Raw genomic sequence first — 18363 nt, 5'->3', positions numbered from 1 at the left:
TGGAGCGTTCGTCCTGACAAGCACAGACAACAGCCTGCAGCACGAGAAAGTACATTCCTGCAAGAACTTCCACTGAAATCATTAAGCCACATGCAGATTGTGTGTTGATCAGTGTTTTGAAATAAATAGAGGACATGAAGTAAAAATGGCGTCATTCACATGCATTTAGAATATTGCGGGCGTTGTGAACAACTTATATAATAGACTCCTGGTGTCAAGGCTGACAGATAACTATGGGATGGAATGTGACAGTGTGTCTCACCTGTGGAACAGGTTTCTCTGCGGGCAGGGGACCTTTCAGACCAGACACAGGACCGCCTGAAGGTCTTATCAGATCTAATGTGTTCACACAGGATCTTTGTGCAGCGCGGTGCAATGCAACACAACACATACACTCATTGAACCAGTGAGAAGAGGCAGGCAGAGGAAACCAGTTAATGATCACAGCAGGCCAGTTAATCTAACTGGTGTAAATAATAACAATAATAATAATACACTGAATGTAAATGGTCCTTTTCACAGCATAGAACGCAGCTCAAGGGTCTTTACATAAAACAGAATCTTAAAACAGAACAAGTTGAACCGAGAAACCAAATCATTCCAGAAAAGAAAACGAGAATGACACTCAGTGGAGCACAAACCTCAGCCAAGGCCCAACAGACCCCTTATGAAACCACTTTTAAATTCACTAGAAACGGATTCTATTTAAATCTGCGACAAATCGCACACATTCATAAATATCAGTCCCCTAAAATATGGGGAATTATTCTCAGAGGCATCAATGGAAAAGTCCAGTAGATCTTGTGTCATCTTTCTTACAAACCATCCCAACACACTGACAGCTTGGTGGAGGTAAAATATTCTCTTAATTAATTTTCCTCTAAGTGGAGGTGACGTCTAAAGCACTTACTCATTGGTCCCGACCCACAGTGCTGGGTGGCAGGAAACAAATCAGGTCGGGTTTGTTTTGAGGATTACCAACGAAGGGTTCGGTGATTAAACGAGCTGCTTGGAAATCAGAGCTGAATTCAAATGAAATTACAAAAGATGAATTGTGATTTGATTGATGAGTCACGTCTCAATGTACAAACACTGAGTCAGCTTCAGACTGACACACAGTCCTGACTCACTGCAGAAAAGCACAGGAGTTAATCTATTCAAGGCGTTTGTTTAGCACCGCATCACAACATACATTATGTCAAAGCACTTTACACAGTGACGTCGAAGCCGGGCAATACTGGCAAGAGGAACTCAACAGGTCTCAGTGAGAAAAAGAAAGGGGAGAGAAGAGGGAAAGAACAGGAAGTGTTGTATAACCATCGTATTAAAGCACCGTCAGGTATAATGAGAACGATAATAGTGGTGGTTATAGATGTAATGATGTTAGTAATGATAGTAGCAAGAATAATGCAGCACCAGTTTAATGAGTAGTAGTTTAATGACAGTAAAAGTAATATTTGAGTAGATCTGGATCCTTCTTCACATAAAAAGTTCTGTTTCACCCTAAAGTCTCTGTAAACACCAGGATTGCACACGGCAAACATTAACACTTAAAATGTAAAATGTAAAAAGGTAAAAATGTGGACCAGATAAACAGGTTTATCTGGGTCAAACTTTCATAAACCCTCGTCTAAAAAACTGTGACCTCTTTGTCAATAGACATTTTTCTTCGAAAGGCTGGGAACATCTGATTCTGTGAACTGACAGCGAGATGTTAGCATTTACCGACACAACTGTAAAAGATTCAAGTAGAGAAATCTAAAAACCATTCAAATATAGGCCGGGTTTAACGTGTTTTCAGGTCATATAAAAATACAGACCGTTACCACAACTACCAAACCTTTACTGAGGTTGTTCACTACATGAAGTAACAGCTGACACTCAGTCAAGTGTGAAGTGACGGCAGGTTCCAAATCTGTTTTCAGGTTTGGCGATGAGTCTTCCTTTGTGTTTGGATCATTGCTTTGCCCCTTTAAGCCCGTGGCATCATGTGACTCAGGAATCTGAGCAGCAGCAGGACAGACTGACCACATGCTGGGTCTGGATTGCCCAATCGTGACGGGTTGTCCTGTCTGGACTATTTCTAGCAACGAGCTTTCAACATCTCGGCACTGAGGGCCAGACAGGTTTATTTCTAGAACACTTACTGGTAATTTCACCGAGTGTATTTCACTTATGCACAGTCATAATTTGTAAGATCTACTTAAAACCAATAAAAAGGACAAAAACACAACGTGATTTGTGTAAACCTTTTACATTTTTATTGCTTTTTAAAACGCGGAGAAGGCAGTTTAATCAAAGAGTCCAAAGCCCATGTCTTCGTCTGACTCTTCAGATTCCTCTTTCTTCTCTTCCTTTTTCTCTTCCACTGGAAAACAAGGCAGAAAAAGAAAAGAGTCAATACTCCAGAAAACAGCAGCAGCACTTTTCAGGAGCGACGATATTCAGTTTTATCTTGTTAGCAAAAACTCATTCTCAAAAAATCATTTTTTCATAGCTTAAGACAAGACAGCATTAATGTCATTTAACCCCAACAACATGTAATACCAATGGTGATATTATATATATTGAATATAATTTGTTTTGAATATCCTTTTCTTAAATTTTAAGTTTTCATTGCCTAAAACTAGACTTAATAATTATATCTTTCTTTGAAGATAAAAAATAAAAAGCCCAAACCTTTAGTCAACTAAAACTAAACTAAAAAGGACATTTGGCTCAGGGCAGCTGACTAAATTAAATAATTTGAGAGCGCATCATCATAATGTGTAATACTGAAATTAACTATGTCAAATAATCCTACAGGAGCTGAAAAACATGAATTTAAGCTGAGAATGTAATATACAGTATATATATATTCTTACCAACAGCAGGCGCAGCCCCAGCTCCGGGGGCCCCGGTGGCAGCGGCAGCGGCAGTGGCAGCAGCAGCCGGAGCCGCCGTAGCACCACCTGCTGGTACAGAGGCTAACTTTGAGAGGCCTGTGGAAAAAGGAGAGAAATACATTTTTTAGTCATCTTCAATTTACAAAAACTTGAAATCTTTAGCCGTTTTAATTCAGGGTCTTTTACCTGAGTTCATGACTTCATTGAGATCTTTTCCATTGAGCTCAGTAATGACCTGCCGACAAAAATACAAGTATAACTTCAGATACAGAACATCTTCACTGTACAAGAATGTAAAAAACTGCTTAAATATAATTTTGACTGATGTACCTTGTTCAAGCGTTGATCATCGGCTTCGATTCCCACGCTGCCCAAGATGGCCTTGATGTCCTTTGCGGAGGGGCTGGTGTTTCCACCGAGCACAGCCAGGAGGTAAGCGGCCACGTAACGCATTCTGCATCGACAGAAGAGAAACAGGGGACAGGTGAATAATGTGTGACTGCAAAAATGAAAAGACAGAATGATGCCACACGTCTCAACTTTTGTGTTTTAACCTTCAGGAGTCTTGTTTTTCAGTCTTTAAGTTCAGGCTGAGTTTACCAGCGTCTAAAATAAATATGTCCATAATTATTAGTTGAGCATCTGATATTAATCAGCAGCCGTATTGATAATCAATTAGAGATTTTCAAGGGCTAAATTGTCAAAGTGCCAGTCCCCACTTTTCAAATCACTTAAATAACAAGGATTAGCTGCTAATCTATTTCTAACCTGAATATCTTTGGGTTTTTGAGTCTTGGATAAACTCAACAAGCATCATGAAAATGTTTCTGGACACTTTAATGATGCAAAAAGATCATATTAATAATCAGTGAGAAGAAGATTAATTTATTTAAACGATTTTTGTCAGATATTAATTTAAAAAAAAAAAGCTTTCCTTTAACATGTACCACATGAAAGTATATTGAAGTGTTTTTCAACATTTTCTGACAATATAATTCAAAACAAATTCACACCATTTGTTTTGTGCAACAACAGAAAACAACTGTTAAAAAATAGAAATGTGAACGGAGATTAGGTTTCTGCAAAACAATATTTTATTTAATGAAATAATTTCAGCTCTAAATGTGGTATCGACAAGAGCATAGGAGTTTTTAACATATCTATTTATAGTATCTGAAGGACTCCATATAAACATCCTGTCATTCGCAAATGTCCACAATCACCACTAGGGGGGGTTTGACAACTGCTTGTCCATCTTAGCAGGTTTGTTGCAAACCTTCAACCATCACATAATAACAATGTGATGTACACACACACCGAGTACACACTGTTATACACAAGTATTACTATGAAGAGTACTATCAAACTACTGTGTTGATCTTGCAGGGAGGACACATTTAGCCTTAGCTAGCGTTAGCTTGGGAGGAGACAGTTAGCCTTCGCTAGCGTTAGCTGTGGTTGTCTGTGGACGAGACGATGTTAAACGTCGGTCCCACGCGGACATGAAGACGATGATATGAGGGTACGTGTTTGTATTCAACGGTGTGCGGACGATGAAGCGGCGGCTCCTCCAGCAGAGACACACCCGGTTAGCGGTGACACATCGGAGCCGACAGAGGCAGCATGGCGGCCGCTGTCAAGTCTGCCCGTGTGTCCGCCATTAAGGCTCCTCGGCTCCGGCTGCGTCACTCCCAGTAAAAAAACCCGCACAGCAGCTCGTGTCGCATCGTAAACAACGTGAATAACAGAATAATGGAGACACGCGTGGGGTTTTTTTCTCGTTCACTTACTTTAAGTCTAAACAGACACGAAACGTGGGTCACGCCAGGAACTGTGGGAGAAGGAAGGGGGCGGTGCCAGGAAAGTGTAGAAAGAACAACGGAGAGCTGCGATTTCATTGGTCCGTTCGGGGGGGGGTGACAGGCGCCTACGTCATCGCTTCAGCAACCAGGCTTTTATTTTGTTGTGCCATAAAAACATCAACATCCAAGAAAGTTATATTATCTGTGACATTTATATAATTTTATTTATTCTAGTTGAGCACTTAAGTCAAAGAAACACCATATGTTACTGATGATGACTGTGTAGAGTGTCAACACTAAGTGACCCCAAATATAAGAAAAGAAATACATAAAAAAAAACATCAACTACACGTTGTTGTTTTTCTTCTTCTTTATCATCTATTAATATGCAAAACCTACATTTTACTTCATTTATTGTTTTATCATTTCGTGAAGCACTTTGTAACTTAATTGAAAAAGTACTCCACAAATAAAGCTTATTGTTATTGTTATTAGCAAACATTGTAGTGCCACATATTATTCATGTGTTGACCTCAGTAAAGTTCGGTAGGATTTGGTGGATTTATTGTCCAACTGATTATTTTTTGAAATACTAAACACGAATGTTCAAATATTCTCAATACCTTTTAACTCAGGATATAAGTTTGAGGAAATTAACCAATCGTTTTTGGATTTATAATAGATAAATAAATAAAACAACAACAGAGTCTCAATTTAGAGGATTTTCATTTGTTCACAAACAACTAAAGAAGGCCTCACTTGCACCAGACATTGAGGACATCTCACACATCTTAATTCCATCAATTCAAGTGGAAATAATGAATAAATTATTTGAGGCCTAATGTTTCAGGCTTAATCGCATTACTGAGGTCATTTTCAAATTATCATTAAGCTAATGGGAAGTTGCTTTTTTCCCTGTTGTTTTTGGAGTTTTCAAGCAATATGAATATGAATATTTCAACCTTAATTTGTCACAATTAATATTTGCATGAAATATCATGATAAAGATCGGGATAAATCAATTATCATATGGACAGAAAATAATCTGTTTTAACTATTTTCATAAAAATGTCTCAAATGGCAAAAAAAGACATTGGACAAGTTTGATCAATATATGATTAAGTTTATCAGTAACTCAGAGACCAGTAAAATAATCCAGTGTGACTGATGGGCTGTTGTGCTTTCATGTGCTTAAGTAAATGATATCTAGTAAGAACCACGTCGCTCAAAAATAAAGTTGAAGTGAAGCACGCAATAAAAAGAATCAAAATACATTAAAAGTGTGTGGTTAATGATTAAAGTTGATTGAGTTTGGTAAAACATTGTATTTCCCCTTTAAGTTAACACTCTATTGTCCATCCACATGGAAAACCTTTTGCATCACATGCTGTAACTAACTGACATTCTCGACCTGCTCTGATACTAATTTGAAATTAAATTGTATTTAATAGAGAAAAATGTATGAAACATTTCTAAAAGTACCATAACATGCACAAAGAAGCACAAAGTGGAAGTGGAGATGCCACAAATCTTTGGTTAAGTGTACAGATGGACAGAAAAATAACTCAGTTAATTGCATACATTATTTATTTCAATTCAGTCAGTGACAAAAGTAAAGTTGATAAACGATTTTTGCATCACTCTCTCTTTAGTTGAGATGTGGTTATACATTGATTATTATCTGGGCCTTTGAAAAACCACATCCCCTGAAAACATCACAGAAAACACAACTGGGATCATCCCACAGACAGATGTATTTTCTCACTACAGTTCAGCCCGCTCCTCCTGCCTCTCCTGCGTGAAGAGCCAGTCGAACACAAAGACCAATGAATCCGTCACAAACTCTACAATCTTCGCCACGTTCGTCACGTACCACATTTTAAAGCCAAGCTCTGCCACCAGCATAAGCATGAAAATGACTAATATCCCAAGGAAGGTGCGGTCAATGTAATAGTTTGCTTTCTCTCTGAAGGTCCACTGCTCCCAAGGTTTCGCACGCCGAGATTCGGTGTACGCGTTGAAGTGTAGCAGGAGTCGCTCCTCGTCGTCCATCTCTTCCTCTGGAGCCTCCAGGTCTTGGCCGGCCTCTGCTTCATCTGAATCGGCCATGTTATTGTGGTTTGGTGCTGCAAATTAAAGTTTCCTCTGAGAATATTCAAATCATCAAAGCATAATTGCTTTTGTGTCTTTTCTAAAACGTCACAAATTGGTTGGAGTTGTCTGGGGATGAAAATGAAAGGTCTTACCTCAGAGCAGATTAGTTTAGGATGACGATAGGAACAAGACAAAAATAGAGACTCCTGGCTTTGGTCTCCACACCTACATCATGCTTGTGCCTCTTCAGAATTCGGTAGGCCACCAGCCACAGGTAGAGGTAGTATATGCCAGATCAGTTTGGTGGCACCTACCTCACTAAGACGAGGGCTGAGGATTAGACCACACTCAGCAGTTTCAAATCCCTCAGCCAGGATGAAGGTGACAGATGGTAAAATACGCATTGATGTATTTGTGTGGCAGGGACAGACAGAGAGAAAGGGGGGTGCACAGAATTTAACAAATATTGTGGAGCTGTCAGGAAATACACAAACCTGGTGGTTTTAAACACATCGAAAGACATTTAAACATCAATCTCCTAAACCAGATTTGACCCCTTTCACCTCCACTGAGGAGATTATGTTTTCACTCAAGTCCATTTCTTTGTTTGTCAGCGGGGTTATGCAAAAAATGGCTGAATGGATTTCCACAAAACTTGGTGTAAGGTGCATGAGCCAAGAAAGAACAATCATTTAAAATAATCCAGAGTTTTTAATTACTTTCTTTAACAATACGAGATAAGGTGTCTTTTCTTCTTGTTGTTTTTATTTTCACCATTTTTATAATGCAAAATGCATCAATCGTGGGACTAATATAAAGGAGTGTGTGGAATTTGGTGCAGCTTGATTGAATATAAGGGGACTGTTGGGCCTTTGCAGAGGTTTGCGCTCCACTGAGTGCCTTTATGTATGTGATTGGAAGTAGTGTGAGTGAAACCAGGCAGAAGTCAAACCGATGACAAAGCAGAACTTGCACAGCTTTAGCAGAAGCTTTGGAGTTTAGAGGATGAATAAATCACGTCAGCCCTAATGCTCTGTGGGTAATTTACACCAAATGCCTCAGAGCCCTTTTTTCATCACTCTGCCACAGCTATTGAAATATGGCAGAAACAATCTGAATTAGCTGAAGAGGTGCCTGCATCCCGTGATTAGGACTGACGGCTGAACTGCTTTGATGTTACCAGTGTGTTGTTTCATTGGGTTCAGTAACTTCACTGTGAATATGCTCTCCAAGAAAAGCCTTTCACCTTCTCTCTATTGATCTTTGTAACCAATGCATCTTCCCATTCTGACTCTGATGCTTATGGTTTACTTTTGCAAACTAATTCGGTGCGCAAAAAATCTAATATCATTTTTAGCCATGCTAGCACCCTGTCGGTCAGTCAATTCACCACTGTCGGTTCTGACCAAAATTTCTCAACAATTGTGTGATGGAGTTGCCGTAAAAAGTTTCTTAGTATTCCCTCCATATATTTGCAATGTTTTAATGTTTAGACTCCATCTTTTAAAATGTATTCAAACTTTTGTGAATGTGAAATAATGAAGATTAGCCTCGTAAATGGAGCAGCAATGCATGTTTATTCTGATGATGCTTTTGCTTCTGCAAACTAACTCACTGCGCTAAATCTCATCTTATTTTTATTCATGACAGAACCCTGTTGCTCAGCCACTCCAACACTTTGAGCCCGACTTAAATATCTTAACAACTGTTCTTTAAGTTGCCGTGAAATGATTGCAAAGATTTGCTTTTACAAACCAGCAAAACTAAAGTTGATTGGTGCTAATTATCAAATGTTAGCATTCTAACATAGCAAGAAACTTAGTAAGTTTGACACCTACTTAGCATTGTCATTGTGAGCATGTTAGCATTTAACTCAAGGACAGAGTTGTTGCCTTGGCTGCAGACTTGTTCAAAATGTATTGAAAGTGTTGTAAATGTGAAATAATAAATGTAAGATTTGCATATAAATTAAGTAGTTTATTCAGTAGAACTTACTGACAAGCTTTTTGAACATGAAATGCTTGTCGTATTACTTATGTTTACATACATATTATAATTCAATATGAATCGATTAAGAAGACTTTGAGAGAAAACTAATTAATGCAGAACGATGGGGGGATTTTTTGTTTTCCTTGATGGCAGAATCATTTTCTCAGACAAATGGGAATGAGTCAGAAATTTATTTGTTTCATGACTCAGCTGAGTGCTTTGGTGTCTCTGCTAATGGGTTGATATCCCAAATATCACATAATCCCAAGATCACTGCACCGCCTCACTGTGAGTGATGAACTCAGAAAACCTCCAGTCCTCGTTACAGGTTTACATCCACTTTCTTTGTCGGGGCTGGTGTGCTGTTGGGGCACAGGGTGGGCTCTGCAGGTTTACATAACATGCAGCGGCTAGTGATCCGCACCAGTGTAATTCGGAACCGCTTTATCCTGAACGCATAAACCATTGGGTTGAGGGCTGAGTTCACGTGGGACATGAAAATCCCCACGTACATGGCAAACTTGGGTATGTAACACTTTGGGCAGAAGAAGTTGATGCAGTTCATAATGTGTATCGGCAGCCAACACACGGCAAAGAGGAAGACCACCAAGGCCAGTGATTTGGCCAGCCTCAGCTCCTTCCGATAGTACCGCTCTCCATCGCACGTGGCCTCTGCACGTCGGTTAAGCTGCTGCCGGATCACCCGGAAGATCTCGGCATACAGAGCGATCATTATGGTCAGCGGTACCACCACCCAGCCAAAGAAATTGAAGTACACCATGTAGTCCATCCTCATGACCGTGGTGAACTTGCACACAATTTGGCTGGAGTCGCTGAGGTTCCCTTGAGCTTCACGCATATTCCAGCCAATCATTGGAACCAATCCAGTGAGGACGGAGAGGATCCAACACAGACAGACTGCCACATAGGCTCTCCCCTGGGTCACGATGGTGTTGTACCTGGAGAAAACAGACCACATGTCGAATGGGAAAGAAAGAAATACCTTTAAATTACCTTAATGCACATATACATACAACTGTAATTGTTTTCCTTGAACAAATGCCAGTCCCTTGATTTTTCTTCAGAAGCGTTTTTTCTTGCGTGCAAGCTGTAGACGTCAGGTTCCAACGGATAAACACAAAGTTGCATGGGCAGCTGCCAGATCCCTGCACAATCTGTGCCTATGTCAGGAATCGAGGCAGAAAGGAACAATTTCATTTGCTTAAAAGCTTTTGATGGACAGCCCATCGATTTACTTTAAACCAGGCAATAATATATTGTGCCATGTCAGGCATCAACGCTAGAACCGCCTCCTGTTGATTTACTCGCTGGAGGATAAAATGTGCATTAACACTTATGATACTACGGCCAATGAAGGAGTGAGGTGAGAATTTCTGTACTATTACTACTACTACTACTACTACTACTACTACTACTACTACTACTACTACTACTACTACCACTACTACTACTACTATCTGTTGTTCTATAATTTTATTGGGGCAACTTTAGAAAGCAGCTTCATCATAAAATTCAGGGGTTTTGTCATTAATCTAAGCGACTACAATGTCTTTATTCTGAGGGAATACTACGAAATTTTCAAGATTTTGTGTCGCATTACCAATTGATTTATTGTAAAACGAGGCAAATGGATATATGTCAATAACACAATGCAGAGCGTGGAGCATTAAAGGAGCCTCAAATTGACTGGAAGCAATCATCACCGGCAAGAGGTTATGTTACAGCTATCAGTTATGAATATTTTATTGTTCCCGATACTTCGACGTCAATACATCATCCATCAAACAACACAGAACAAACAAATCCTCTCTTTTCTTTGGTTCATGTTAAAAACCTGCGTAAAGCTAAATTACATTATTCAAAGTCCAACTTATTCTTTTTAAGACGATTCCTCACCTGATGGGAATCTTGACTCTGAGATATCTGTCGATGGCGATGGCCAGCAGCGAGAGGATGGAGCTCTGGGTGATGATGAGCAGCAGGCAGGAGAGGAAGAGGCATGTGTAAAACTCAGTGTTTAATCCCAGGCTGATGATGATGGCCAGTGGGATGACCAGAGCTCCCACGGCGATGTCAGCCACCGCCAGAGACACGATGAAGGAGAACGTGGTGTCGCGGAGATCCCGGTTCACACACACCACCAGCACCACCAGCACGTTCCCCAGCACAGAGGCCAGGGCAATAGCCGACTCTATGGAGATGTACATCATGTCCACATGCTCCCGAGCCTTGATGCCAGGAGGGAGCGACATTCTCACTGTTCGCAGGTCTCACTTACCTTTGGTCAGATTGTGAAAAAAATTTAAATTGGTTGTTGAAACTTCTTGACTCCACTTTGGGTTTTGCCTCAGATCAGAAACATCCTCCATTGTGTGTAGATTCAGCTGAAAGAAGTGTATTCTTTACACACGTGTACACAATGAGTGCCACTTCAGGATGCTGAACGAATCCTCCATATGCTCAGGCTCCGCACAAGACTAGATACCAGAGCATGACATTCTCTCTGTTTTTCACTCCCTCTCTACTCTGTAATGAGCAAGTCATAAAATCGAGGGGAGGGACTCTGCTTTCTGCAGCACCCTGCAGCAGCACTTCTACTCCTATTCAGAATATTTGCATCGCTGTTAAGTCTTTAAGTGTTAATTGTGAAGAGAGAACACAATTTTTTTTATCACTTTCTATAATGTTGTTTGTTTGTTTAGTTTTTTTTTACATTTTAACTGATTTCCCAGGGAATAACGCATAGACTGTCACCATGACGAAAAAAATCAGGCAAATTTAAAGGATTAATATTCTTTGTCTTGTTTTTGTGCAGACATGCTGTCAGTTTTAGAGGTTCTGCAAGTGCTTACTTTAATGTGCCCAACCTGTGTAATACACCACATTACTATATATATCGATTTTACTGCTGCAATGAATTTTGGTTCCATCTCTTTGCCCTCGAGCCTGTGTAATGCGCAGGTCGATTATTGTTGGAATTCATCATCTTTTATGTGACTCCAGTGTCGCTCCTTTTTTACATGGATCAACCAAACTACTTTAATAATGCTACATCAATACCTGAAAGACCAAGGGCTGATTGGAGTTGTGTAACGACAGACTCGCCGGTATAGCCTCGGAGTAATTCATCATTTTTTCCAACCATTACCATCAGTAGCAACAAATTACACTGCAGCATTTTAAATCCAAGCTTTTAATTATGAATCTGTCCATATGGTGCGAAAACATAATCGTTTTTTATCATTTCTGTTTTAATTTACACATTTTCACATCTTTTTTTTTAAGGAAATATAATCAATGAATGTTTATTATCTATCTCACCGGCTTGCATTTAATTTGAAAGGCACATTTATTCTTCTCATTGTTCTCTACACATTTTAAATCCAGCCTCTCTCTCTGCTGTTTTAGCTGCAGACGGCTTCCAAAGGTTCACTTACTTACAAAATCTTAATGTAATTGTCCATCTGAGAATGAAAAGACTTTGGCAGCGAGCAACACTGAGCAAGCAATCACTGAAATGGTCTGCACTTACTTGAGGAGGCATATTCAGTATCTGCCTGTAAATATATTCAGTCTGATCACTTGAGTCTTTTTTTTATTTATTTTTTTAAAGAAAGCAATGAGTCAGGATGTTGCTTTGAGACACTGTCAATATATATTATCAGGCTGTGGTGTATTCATCAAGTGTTCGTGAGCAGACGCTGAATCAGTCAAATTGGGCCTCTGTCATCCCGCATGATTTCATCAGCTCAAGTGGTAGAATACATGTATTATTGTGTCTGTAAATATCAAACGTCTCAACAAATATAATACTGCAGTAGCCTATGTATGAAACATATTAAATCAGGGGTCATGAAGTTATACTGTTGCACTTTATCTATTTCTTTATCCTTCTTGTTTTTTTGTTATTTCCCCCTCTTGATCCAGTGGTGAAAAAAAACATTGTTGTTATTGTGGTTTTATTTTCCCAGTTGATTTAATACAACCGAGATACTGATGGTGCAAAAATACGTTTGTCATTTGTCAGCATCCAACTGACAATTGAATGGCAGTGAATTTGATTACAGTCTTGCAGGGATCCGCTCGTGCATTTGCCGCAGAGATTACACGACGGCGAAGCTTCTATTACCGGATCACATTAGCGGAAATGATTTTCAACGTCCTCACAAACCACCGCAGCTTAATTAAAAGATAATTTCACCCTGATTCTACTGCTATGGTCTGTTTGTTTCTCTAATATCCGCTTATCTTCTTCCCAAAAGTGTCCAAATCCATTTGCAATCAAAAAATAAACAGGAAGTGGCTTTGAATTTTACTGTAAATGTACAGATCCATTGCCTCCGCAGCGGCAAACGGTGCCCATGAGATAAAGTCTGTGTGGCACCAGCCAGGGAGCTTTTTTATGTTGTCTGTTGGTTTTTCATGCTCCTGCACGATTGAAACAAGGTGTGATCTTTCATTTAGTCCCATACAGACCATGGCAAACAGGAACTACTACATGAAGATTTTATTTGGAATTTGGAAAAAGAGAGAAAGATAGATTTGGGAGTTTGCCTGTTGAAAAATGTTGCTAAAAAGCTGCACATCCAGAAATCACCTAACGGGCACGAGCACTAATTTATTATTTACTAACAAATGAATCGGAAGTTAAGGTTTAAAAGTAGTGTCGCTTTAACTGTGAATCTCCATGTCTCCCTTATTATTGTCATTGTAACAACCAGTCTGACAGAACTTACATATGATGGTCACACAACTGTTCCTGGTCTCCCTCGCCTCCCTCTCTCTCTCTCTCTCTCTCTCTCTCTCTCTCTCTCTCTCTCTCTCTCTCTCTCTCTCTCTCTCTTCTCTCTCCTCTTTTCCCCATTTTCTCTGCTCACCCCATCCGGTCAGTTAATGACGGTGTTTTATCTCCACAGTCGCCAAAGTGCTGCTCATTGTGGGAACTGTTGGGCTTCTCTTTAAATTTCAAGGTCTCGACCGTAATATGTTATAATTTGGCATTTAACTTGAATTGAATCTCCTGTACAGCACTTTTAACCTTGTTTAGATAAGTGCTATACAAATAAAGTTATTATTATTATTATTATTACAAAATGCACTTTACAAGCCTCCTGATTTACTTTATGTGAAAATATGCAGACAATACACCAATATTTATATATTATTATCAGACAAAATATATTGATATGTTGCTCATACATTGTTCAGCACAGTGAGGAAGTATTGATCCACCTTCCGTGTATAAAATATTTTTGCTGTTCAACAAGTGTTTCATCATTTAAACCCACAACCTTCACTCAGGAGCAAATATCAGTCTTTAATGTGACATTTATTTCTCTATGGACTGATATTAATAATCAAGTTTTCATCTGGATATAACTTTTGGCCATGTCGCTCAGCCCTACTTTAACAACAATGTCATTTGTTGTTTTTTTATTCATCAGCAAACTCCATTCAAAGTGGAATAGGCATAAATCAATTTGGTGTGATCACCCTTTGCCTGTAAATTGACACCAATTCTCTTATGTCATGTGCACGTGAGCTCAGTTTGTTGAGGTATATTTATACTGTTCCCCAGCATCTTGGAGAACTTGGGACATGTTGGTGGATTGTCCCAAACATCAGGGCTCTGTGGGGGTCAGGCCATTGACAGCAGGACTACAGCAGGATGGTTCTTTATGACTCTGGCCGTGTTGTTGTCATTCTGCTGTTTTTAATTTCCACTGGAGGATATGTTTCCATCCGTGTTTGTTTGTTTGAAAGTCAGCTGCATTCCACAAAAACCACAGGTTGGAATGAAACTTGCTATAAGGATGTGATATGGCTGAGGAAGGATTGCACCATTACATTTTGGCGCTGATCAGGATAAAATAAATCCAAATAAAAATGTGGATCGAGTGAATTTAAATGTGGTTTCACATGATTCACAAACAACAACACAGGGTTCAGTATCTTGCCCAAGGACATCATCTGGAGGAGCTGGGGATCGAACCACCAAAGCAGGAACCACAGCCGTCTGCTGTTCTCAATTGTCACGAACACGATGGCAAATTCTTTTCAAAATTTTTAAAGCACCATACATTTCCCCACCTAACAACAGCATGATGCCATTTTTAGATGTAAATAGTTACATTACAATTTTTTTTTTGTTTACATTGATAACAGTTTATTATGTCATCCCTTTTTTATCGAGCAATGTCATGTATCAAATTTTTCGATGACACATTTTCAGCCATATAGTTCTTTGTGGTACTCTGGTTATTAATACTTTCACATTTGATTGTCTTTTCTATTAGTAATGTGATCCATTTATGTCCCTCTGCTTGTCTCTTTTTTTCGTGGCTTACAAATACTGGGGTTTCGTTCAAGGAAGTGAAATTGGTGACTTTGTGAGCCTGTACAAGGACATACACAGTATAATACCACTCTACTCACACTACTAGAATATGAGTCAGGGCAAAATAATTCTGCTGCTCAGAATTCGCTGGTTTCCTGAAATGATCTTTATTGGTATATTGTGCAATGCTGTCGCTGCTCCTTATTTAGACCCAAATCCATCCGAAAGAAAAAACCCAACTACATCTACAAACAAATCTGTCGCATGATGATTAGGGTTGATTGTGTGCACCACTTTCAATGCAGCAGATAGGTAGGTTGGTTTCCTCTACATGTGACTTCCTCAAAAAGTTAACAAGAATCGAGATGAGTCATAAGTTGCACAGCATGGTCAGACTCGCATTCAGAGACGCTTCTCCAGAACCTGAACTTGAGCCACATAGAGAGCACGATGAGCCTGGAAGAAGTGATCTACACGTTGTTGGAGGTGCTCATCGCTGTCAGCTGCTGCCTGGGAAACATGTTGGTCATTTTGGCTCTGTGGACCAGTAAGAGCCTTCAGCTGCCCACCTTCTGCCTCATCGTCTCTCTGGCAGCCGCCGACTTCATGGTGGGCTGTGTGGCCATACCGCTGGCTGTGCTGGTGGACGGACGAGTGGAGACTTCATTTCCCGCTTGTCAATTCCTCTGCTGCGTGGTCATCCTGTTGATGTCGGTCTCAGTTTTGTGTCTTGCGGCTATTGCTTTGGACCGTTACCTCCGCGTGTATATCCCCCTCAGGTAGGCTGAGTTTTACATTCATATCCACTTTCATCTAAACTCCAACTCTTATAGAATATTAGGTTTTAGGACCAAGTATAAGAAACAATGGGAAGACGAAGATTTATTTCAAACTTTTTCAGAAAAATAATTTGAAATGTCGATAGTAAAGTTGAAATACATCAAAGGAGTGATATATATTTTTATTTTGCTTATTGAAAATAAAGTCAAACCTATTCAGAGAAGAAATATATTTAAAAAATTTTGCATATCGAGATAAAGTCAGTATTTTGAGATTAAACCTTAAATTTGAATGTATAAAACCTCTAATGTACTAATGCATAAGACTGCCTCTACAAAATGCCTTGTTTAGGTGAATTGTTGAACTTGTACCCTAGAACTAGTTTTAGTAACAAAGAAATTGTTTCTCTCTTTTAAAGTATTGTGCTGAAAACTGCTTCTGTACAGAAACACAAACTTTTTTTGTCTTGACATTTCAACTTTACTCTCAAAATGTTTCTATTTCCTGTACCTCACTACAATAACACGGCTTTATGATGTTTCCATGTAATTTCTGATTGCCCTGTGCATGTTTTGAATGCACAGTTAACTGCATTCATCATTAGTCTTTTTCTTCTTAGGTACAAAAGAACAATAAGGCGGAAACATTCGTGGCTTGTGGTTGCAGCATGTTGGTTTGTTGCAATACCCCTAAGCTTTGTTCCCATGCTCGGATGGTACGACGATGAAACCCGGCCTTATTCCACCAACTCCACTCCAATCGAGTGCAAGTTTATGTCCGTTATCCCCATGGCATACTTGGTTTACTTCGACTTCTTTCTCTGCACTTTGATCCCGCTGTTGATTATGACCATTTTGTACGGCCTGGTGTTTTACATCATCCGAGGAAGCCTCAGAGAGAAACCAGGCAACAGTGTTAAGAAACAATCTCTGAACTACCTAATGAAAGAGAAGCAGCTGGCCGGGTCTCTGTCTCTGGTCCTGGCTCTGTTTGCTCTGTCCTGGCTCCCACTCCACATCATGAACTGTATCAGTTACTTCAGTGGTTCTAGCAAGGTACCTGTAACTGCTTTTCACGTTGGCATCCTGCTCTCTCATGCAAACTCGGCTGTGAACCCGGTGGTGTATGCCTTCAAAATACAAAAGATAAGGAGAGCGTACCTGCAGATCTGGAGACGGTTCATCGCATGTGGGAATGAGAATAAAGGATCGCAGTCAGGTTCTGCTGAGAACAACAATCACAGCAGTAACATCAACAGTGTGACCAACGACGAATAAAGGCAGAGTTCACTGTTTGTGAGTCTCTGTTCTTAAGGGTGAAGTTTGAGGGACTGTTGACTTGTGAAAGGTGAAGAAAGTCATTGACAGTATTGAGTTTTTTATATGGAAGTTTATCAAAATCAGGAAGCTATGTTTTTTTGTTGAACAATATATTAGTATGAATATATTTAGGCGTGTGCACTGAGATTTGTTATTGCTGATGTTCAGGAATGTGTGTGTATCTATGTTAGAGTGTGTGTGTCTGTGGGTGTTTGTGTATTGTAAAAACTGCCGCACAGGAGAAAGAATATGAACTTCCGCTTCTTTTAAAAACTCTTGTTTTTAAGCTCTCGTTTTTCACACCAAGTTTCATATCACTTTTGTTTTTCTGTTTCTGTTTTCCTCCAAGTTCCAGTTCTTCATATTCACTCTTGGAAATTACCTTCACTGTCTCTAACTGTATGGAAATGATACATGAGCATTAATTATACCAAAAATATATATATATATATCAAAATAAACTTATTTTACAGAATGCAGAAAAGATGTCCATTTATCTTTACATTTTATTCAGATTTTTGATTTACTTTGTATTAATTCAGGTTCTATATATGTTTTATTTTTATTTATAGTTAATTATGGTTTAAGTTTATGGTTGAACTGTAAAATATCAAGTCTCAGTTACATTTCTTTGTCATAGGGGTTGGATTACAGCATTTTAGCAATCGTTGCCAATTTTTTAAAATACATATATCAGCCAATATATCTGTATCAGATATAATTGCTCCCTAATATCTTATCAGCACCGGCCATCAAAATTCCATATATCGGTCAGGCTCTAATTCTCTACTGATGCAATTTTACAGCAGTTACAAAATGGCAATACATTTTCAAAAGGGCACTTTATGAAAAAAAATGCTGCATGAAGTGTTTTAAGTTGCTGACTTTTACAAGAACATACAGGAAATGTGTGATGCTGCAGAATCCTCTTGTGATTCAGGGCCAGAAAATGCTGATACTGATAATTAGTGGCTTAATGCAGCTTCATTTAGAGGAGAGCAGTGAACCATGATTTATAATGTATGTGCATCATCAATTGCCTAAATCTTAAATCATTTTAATTGCCACTAAATAATTTGCCAAAAGGTTAGAAAGCGTCGTAATGAGTGGTATAATTTCTACCGGTCACCTGTGAG

At 39.3% G+C, this 18363-nt stretch overlaps 3 protein-coding genes across 5 annotated transcripts; 1 reads left to right on the top strand and 2 right to left on the bottom strand.

The window, feature by feature from the left end:
• Positions 1–2235: 2235 nt before the first annotated feature.
• rplp2 (ribosomal protein, large P2) lies at positions 2236–4796 on the bottom strand. The gene is made up of 5 exons (XM_034585708.1): positions 4676–4796; positions 3216–3339; positions 3072–3120; positions 2865–2981; positions 2236–2368 (listed from the first exon to the last, which is right to left on the bottom strand). The coding sequence occupies exons 2-5, from the start codon at positions 3336–3338 to the stop codon at positions 2292–2294; spliced, it is 366 nt and encodes a 121-aa protein (XP_034441599.1). The 5' UTR covers position 3339; positions 4676–4796; the 3' UTR covers positions 2236–2291.
• A 4291-nt stretch (positions 4797–9087) lies between these two features.
• On the bottom strand, positions 9088–11215 carry LOC117761463 (adenosine receptor A1). Its single transcript, XM_034585381.1, has 2 exons — positions 10688–11215; positions 9088–9729 (listed from the first exon to the last, which is right to left on the bottom strand). The coding sequence occupies exons 1-2, from the start codon at positions 11041–11043 to the stop codon at positions 9093–9095; spliced, it is 993 nt and encodes a 330-aa protein (XP_034441272.1). The 5' UTR covers positions 11044–11215; the 3' UTR covers positions 9088–9092.
• A 4229-nt stretch (positions 11216–15444) lies between these two features.
• Positions 15445–17650, top strand: LOC117762079 (adenosine receptor A1-like). 3 transcript variants are annotated; one of them, XR_004613933.1, is made up of 3 exons: positions 15445–15907; positions 16528–17248; positions 17345–17650. XR_004613933.1 is itself a non-coding variant. In XM_034586528.1 (3 exons), the coding sequence occupies exons 1-2, from the start codon at positions 15579–15581 to the stop codon at positions 17183–17185; spliced, it is 987 nt and encodes a 328-aa protein (XP_034442419.1). In that variant the 5' UTR covers positions 15446–15578; the 3' UTR covers positions 17186–17217; positions 17308–17650. The 3 variants fall into 3 exon arrangements, 1 of the variants encoding a protein (XP_034442419.1); XR_004613932.1 differs by having other exon boundaries at positions 16528–17255; XM_034586528.1 differs by having other exon boundaries at positions 15446–15907; positions 16528–17217; positions 17308–17650.
• Positions 17651–18363: the final 713 nt, after the last annotated feature.

The sequence above is a fragment of the Hippoglossus hippoglossus genome, chromosome 5, assembly GCF_009819705.1.
Source record: "Hippoglossus hippoglossus isolate fHipHip1 chromosome 5, fHipHip1.pri, whole genome shotgun sequence".
NCBI lineage: Eukaryota > Metazoa > Chordata > Actinopteri > Pleuronectiformes > Pleuronectidae > Hippoglossus > Hippoglossus hippoglossus.
The sequence above is the reverse complement of the archived record's forward strand: the minus strand, read 5'-3'. Positions and strand labels throughout refer to the sequence as shown.

Bases quoted from the DNA above. Each gene is read 5' to 3' on its own strand.
- rplp2 (XM_034585708.1), bottom strand. From the start codon at position 3,338: ATGCGTTACGTGGCCGCTTACCTCCTGGCTGTGCTCGGTGGAAACACC. The intron at 3,121-3,215 runs GTACATCAGTCA...TTTTGTCGGCAG, and splicing joins ATGATCAACGCTTGAACAAG to GTCATTACTGAGCTCAATGG. The intron at 2,982-3,071 runs GTAAAAGACCCT...CTTTTTCCACAG, and splicing joins CAATGAAGTCATGAACTCAG to GCCTCTCAAAGTTAGCCTCT.
- LOC117762079 (XM_034586528.1), top strand. From the start codon at position 15,579: ATGAGCCTGGAAGAAGTGATCTACACGTTGTTGGAGGTGCTCATCGCT. The intron at 15,908-16,527 runs GTAGGCTGAGTT...TTTTCTTCTTAG, and splicing joins CGCGTGTATATCCCCCTCAG to GTACAAAAGAACAATAAGGC.
- LOC117761463 (XM_034585381.1), bottom strand. From the start codon at position 11,043: ATGTCGCTCCCTCCTGGCATCAAGGCTCGGGAGCATGTGGACATGATG. The intron at 9,730-10,687 runs GTGAGGAATCGT...TGTTTTCTCCAG, and splicing joins AGAGTCAAGATTCCCATCAG to GTACAACACCATCGTGACCC.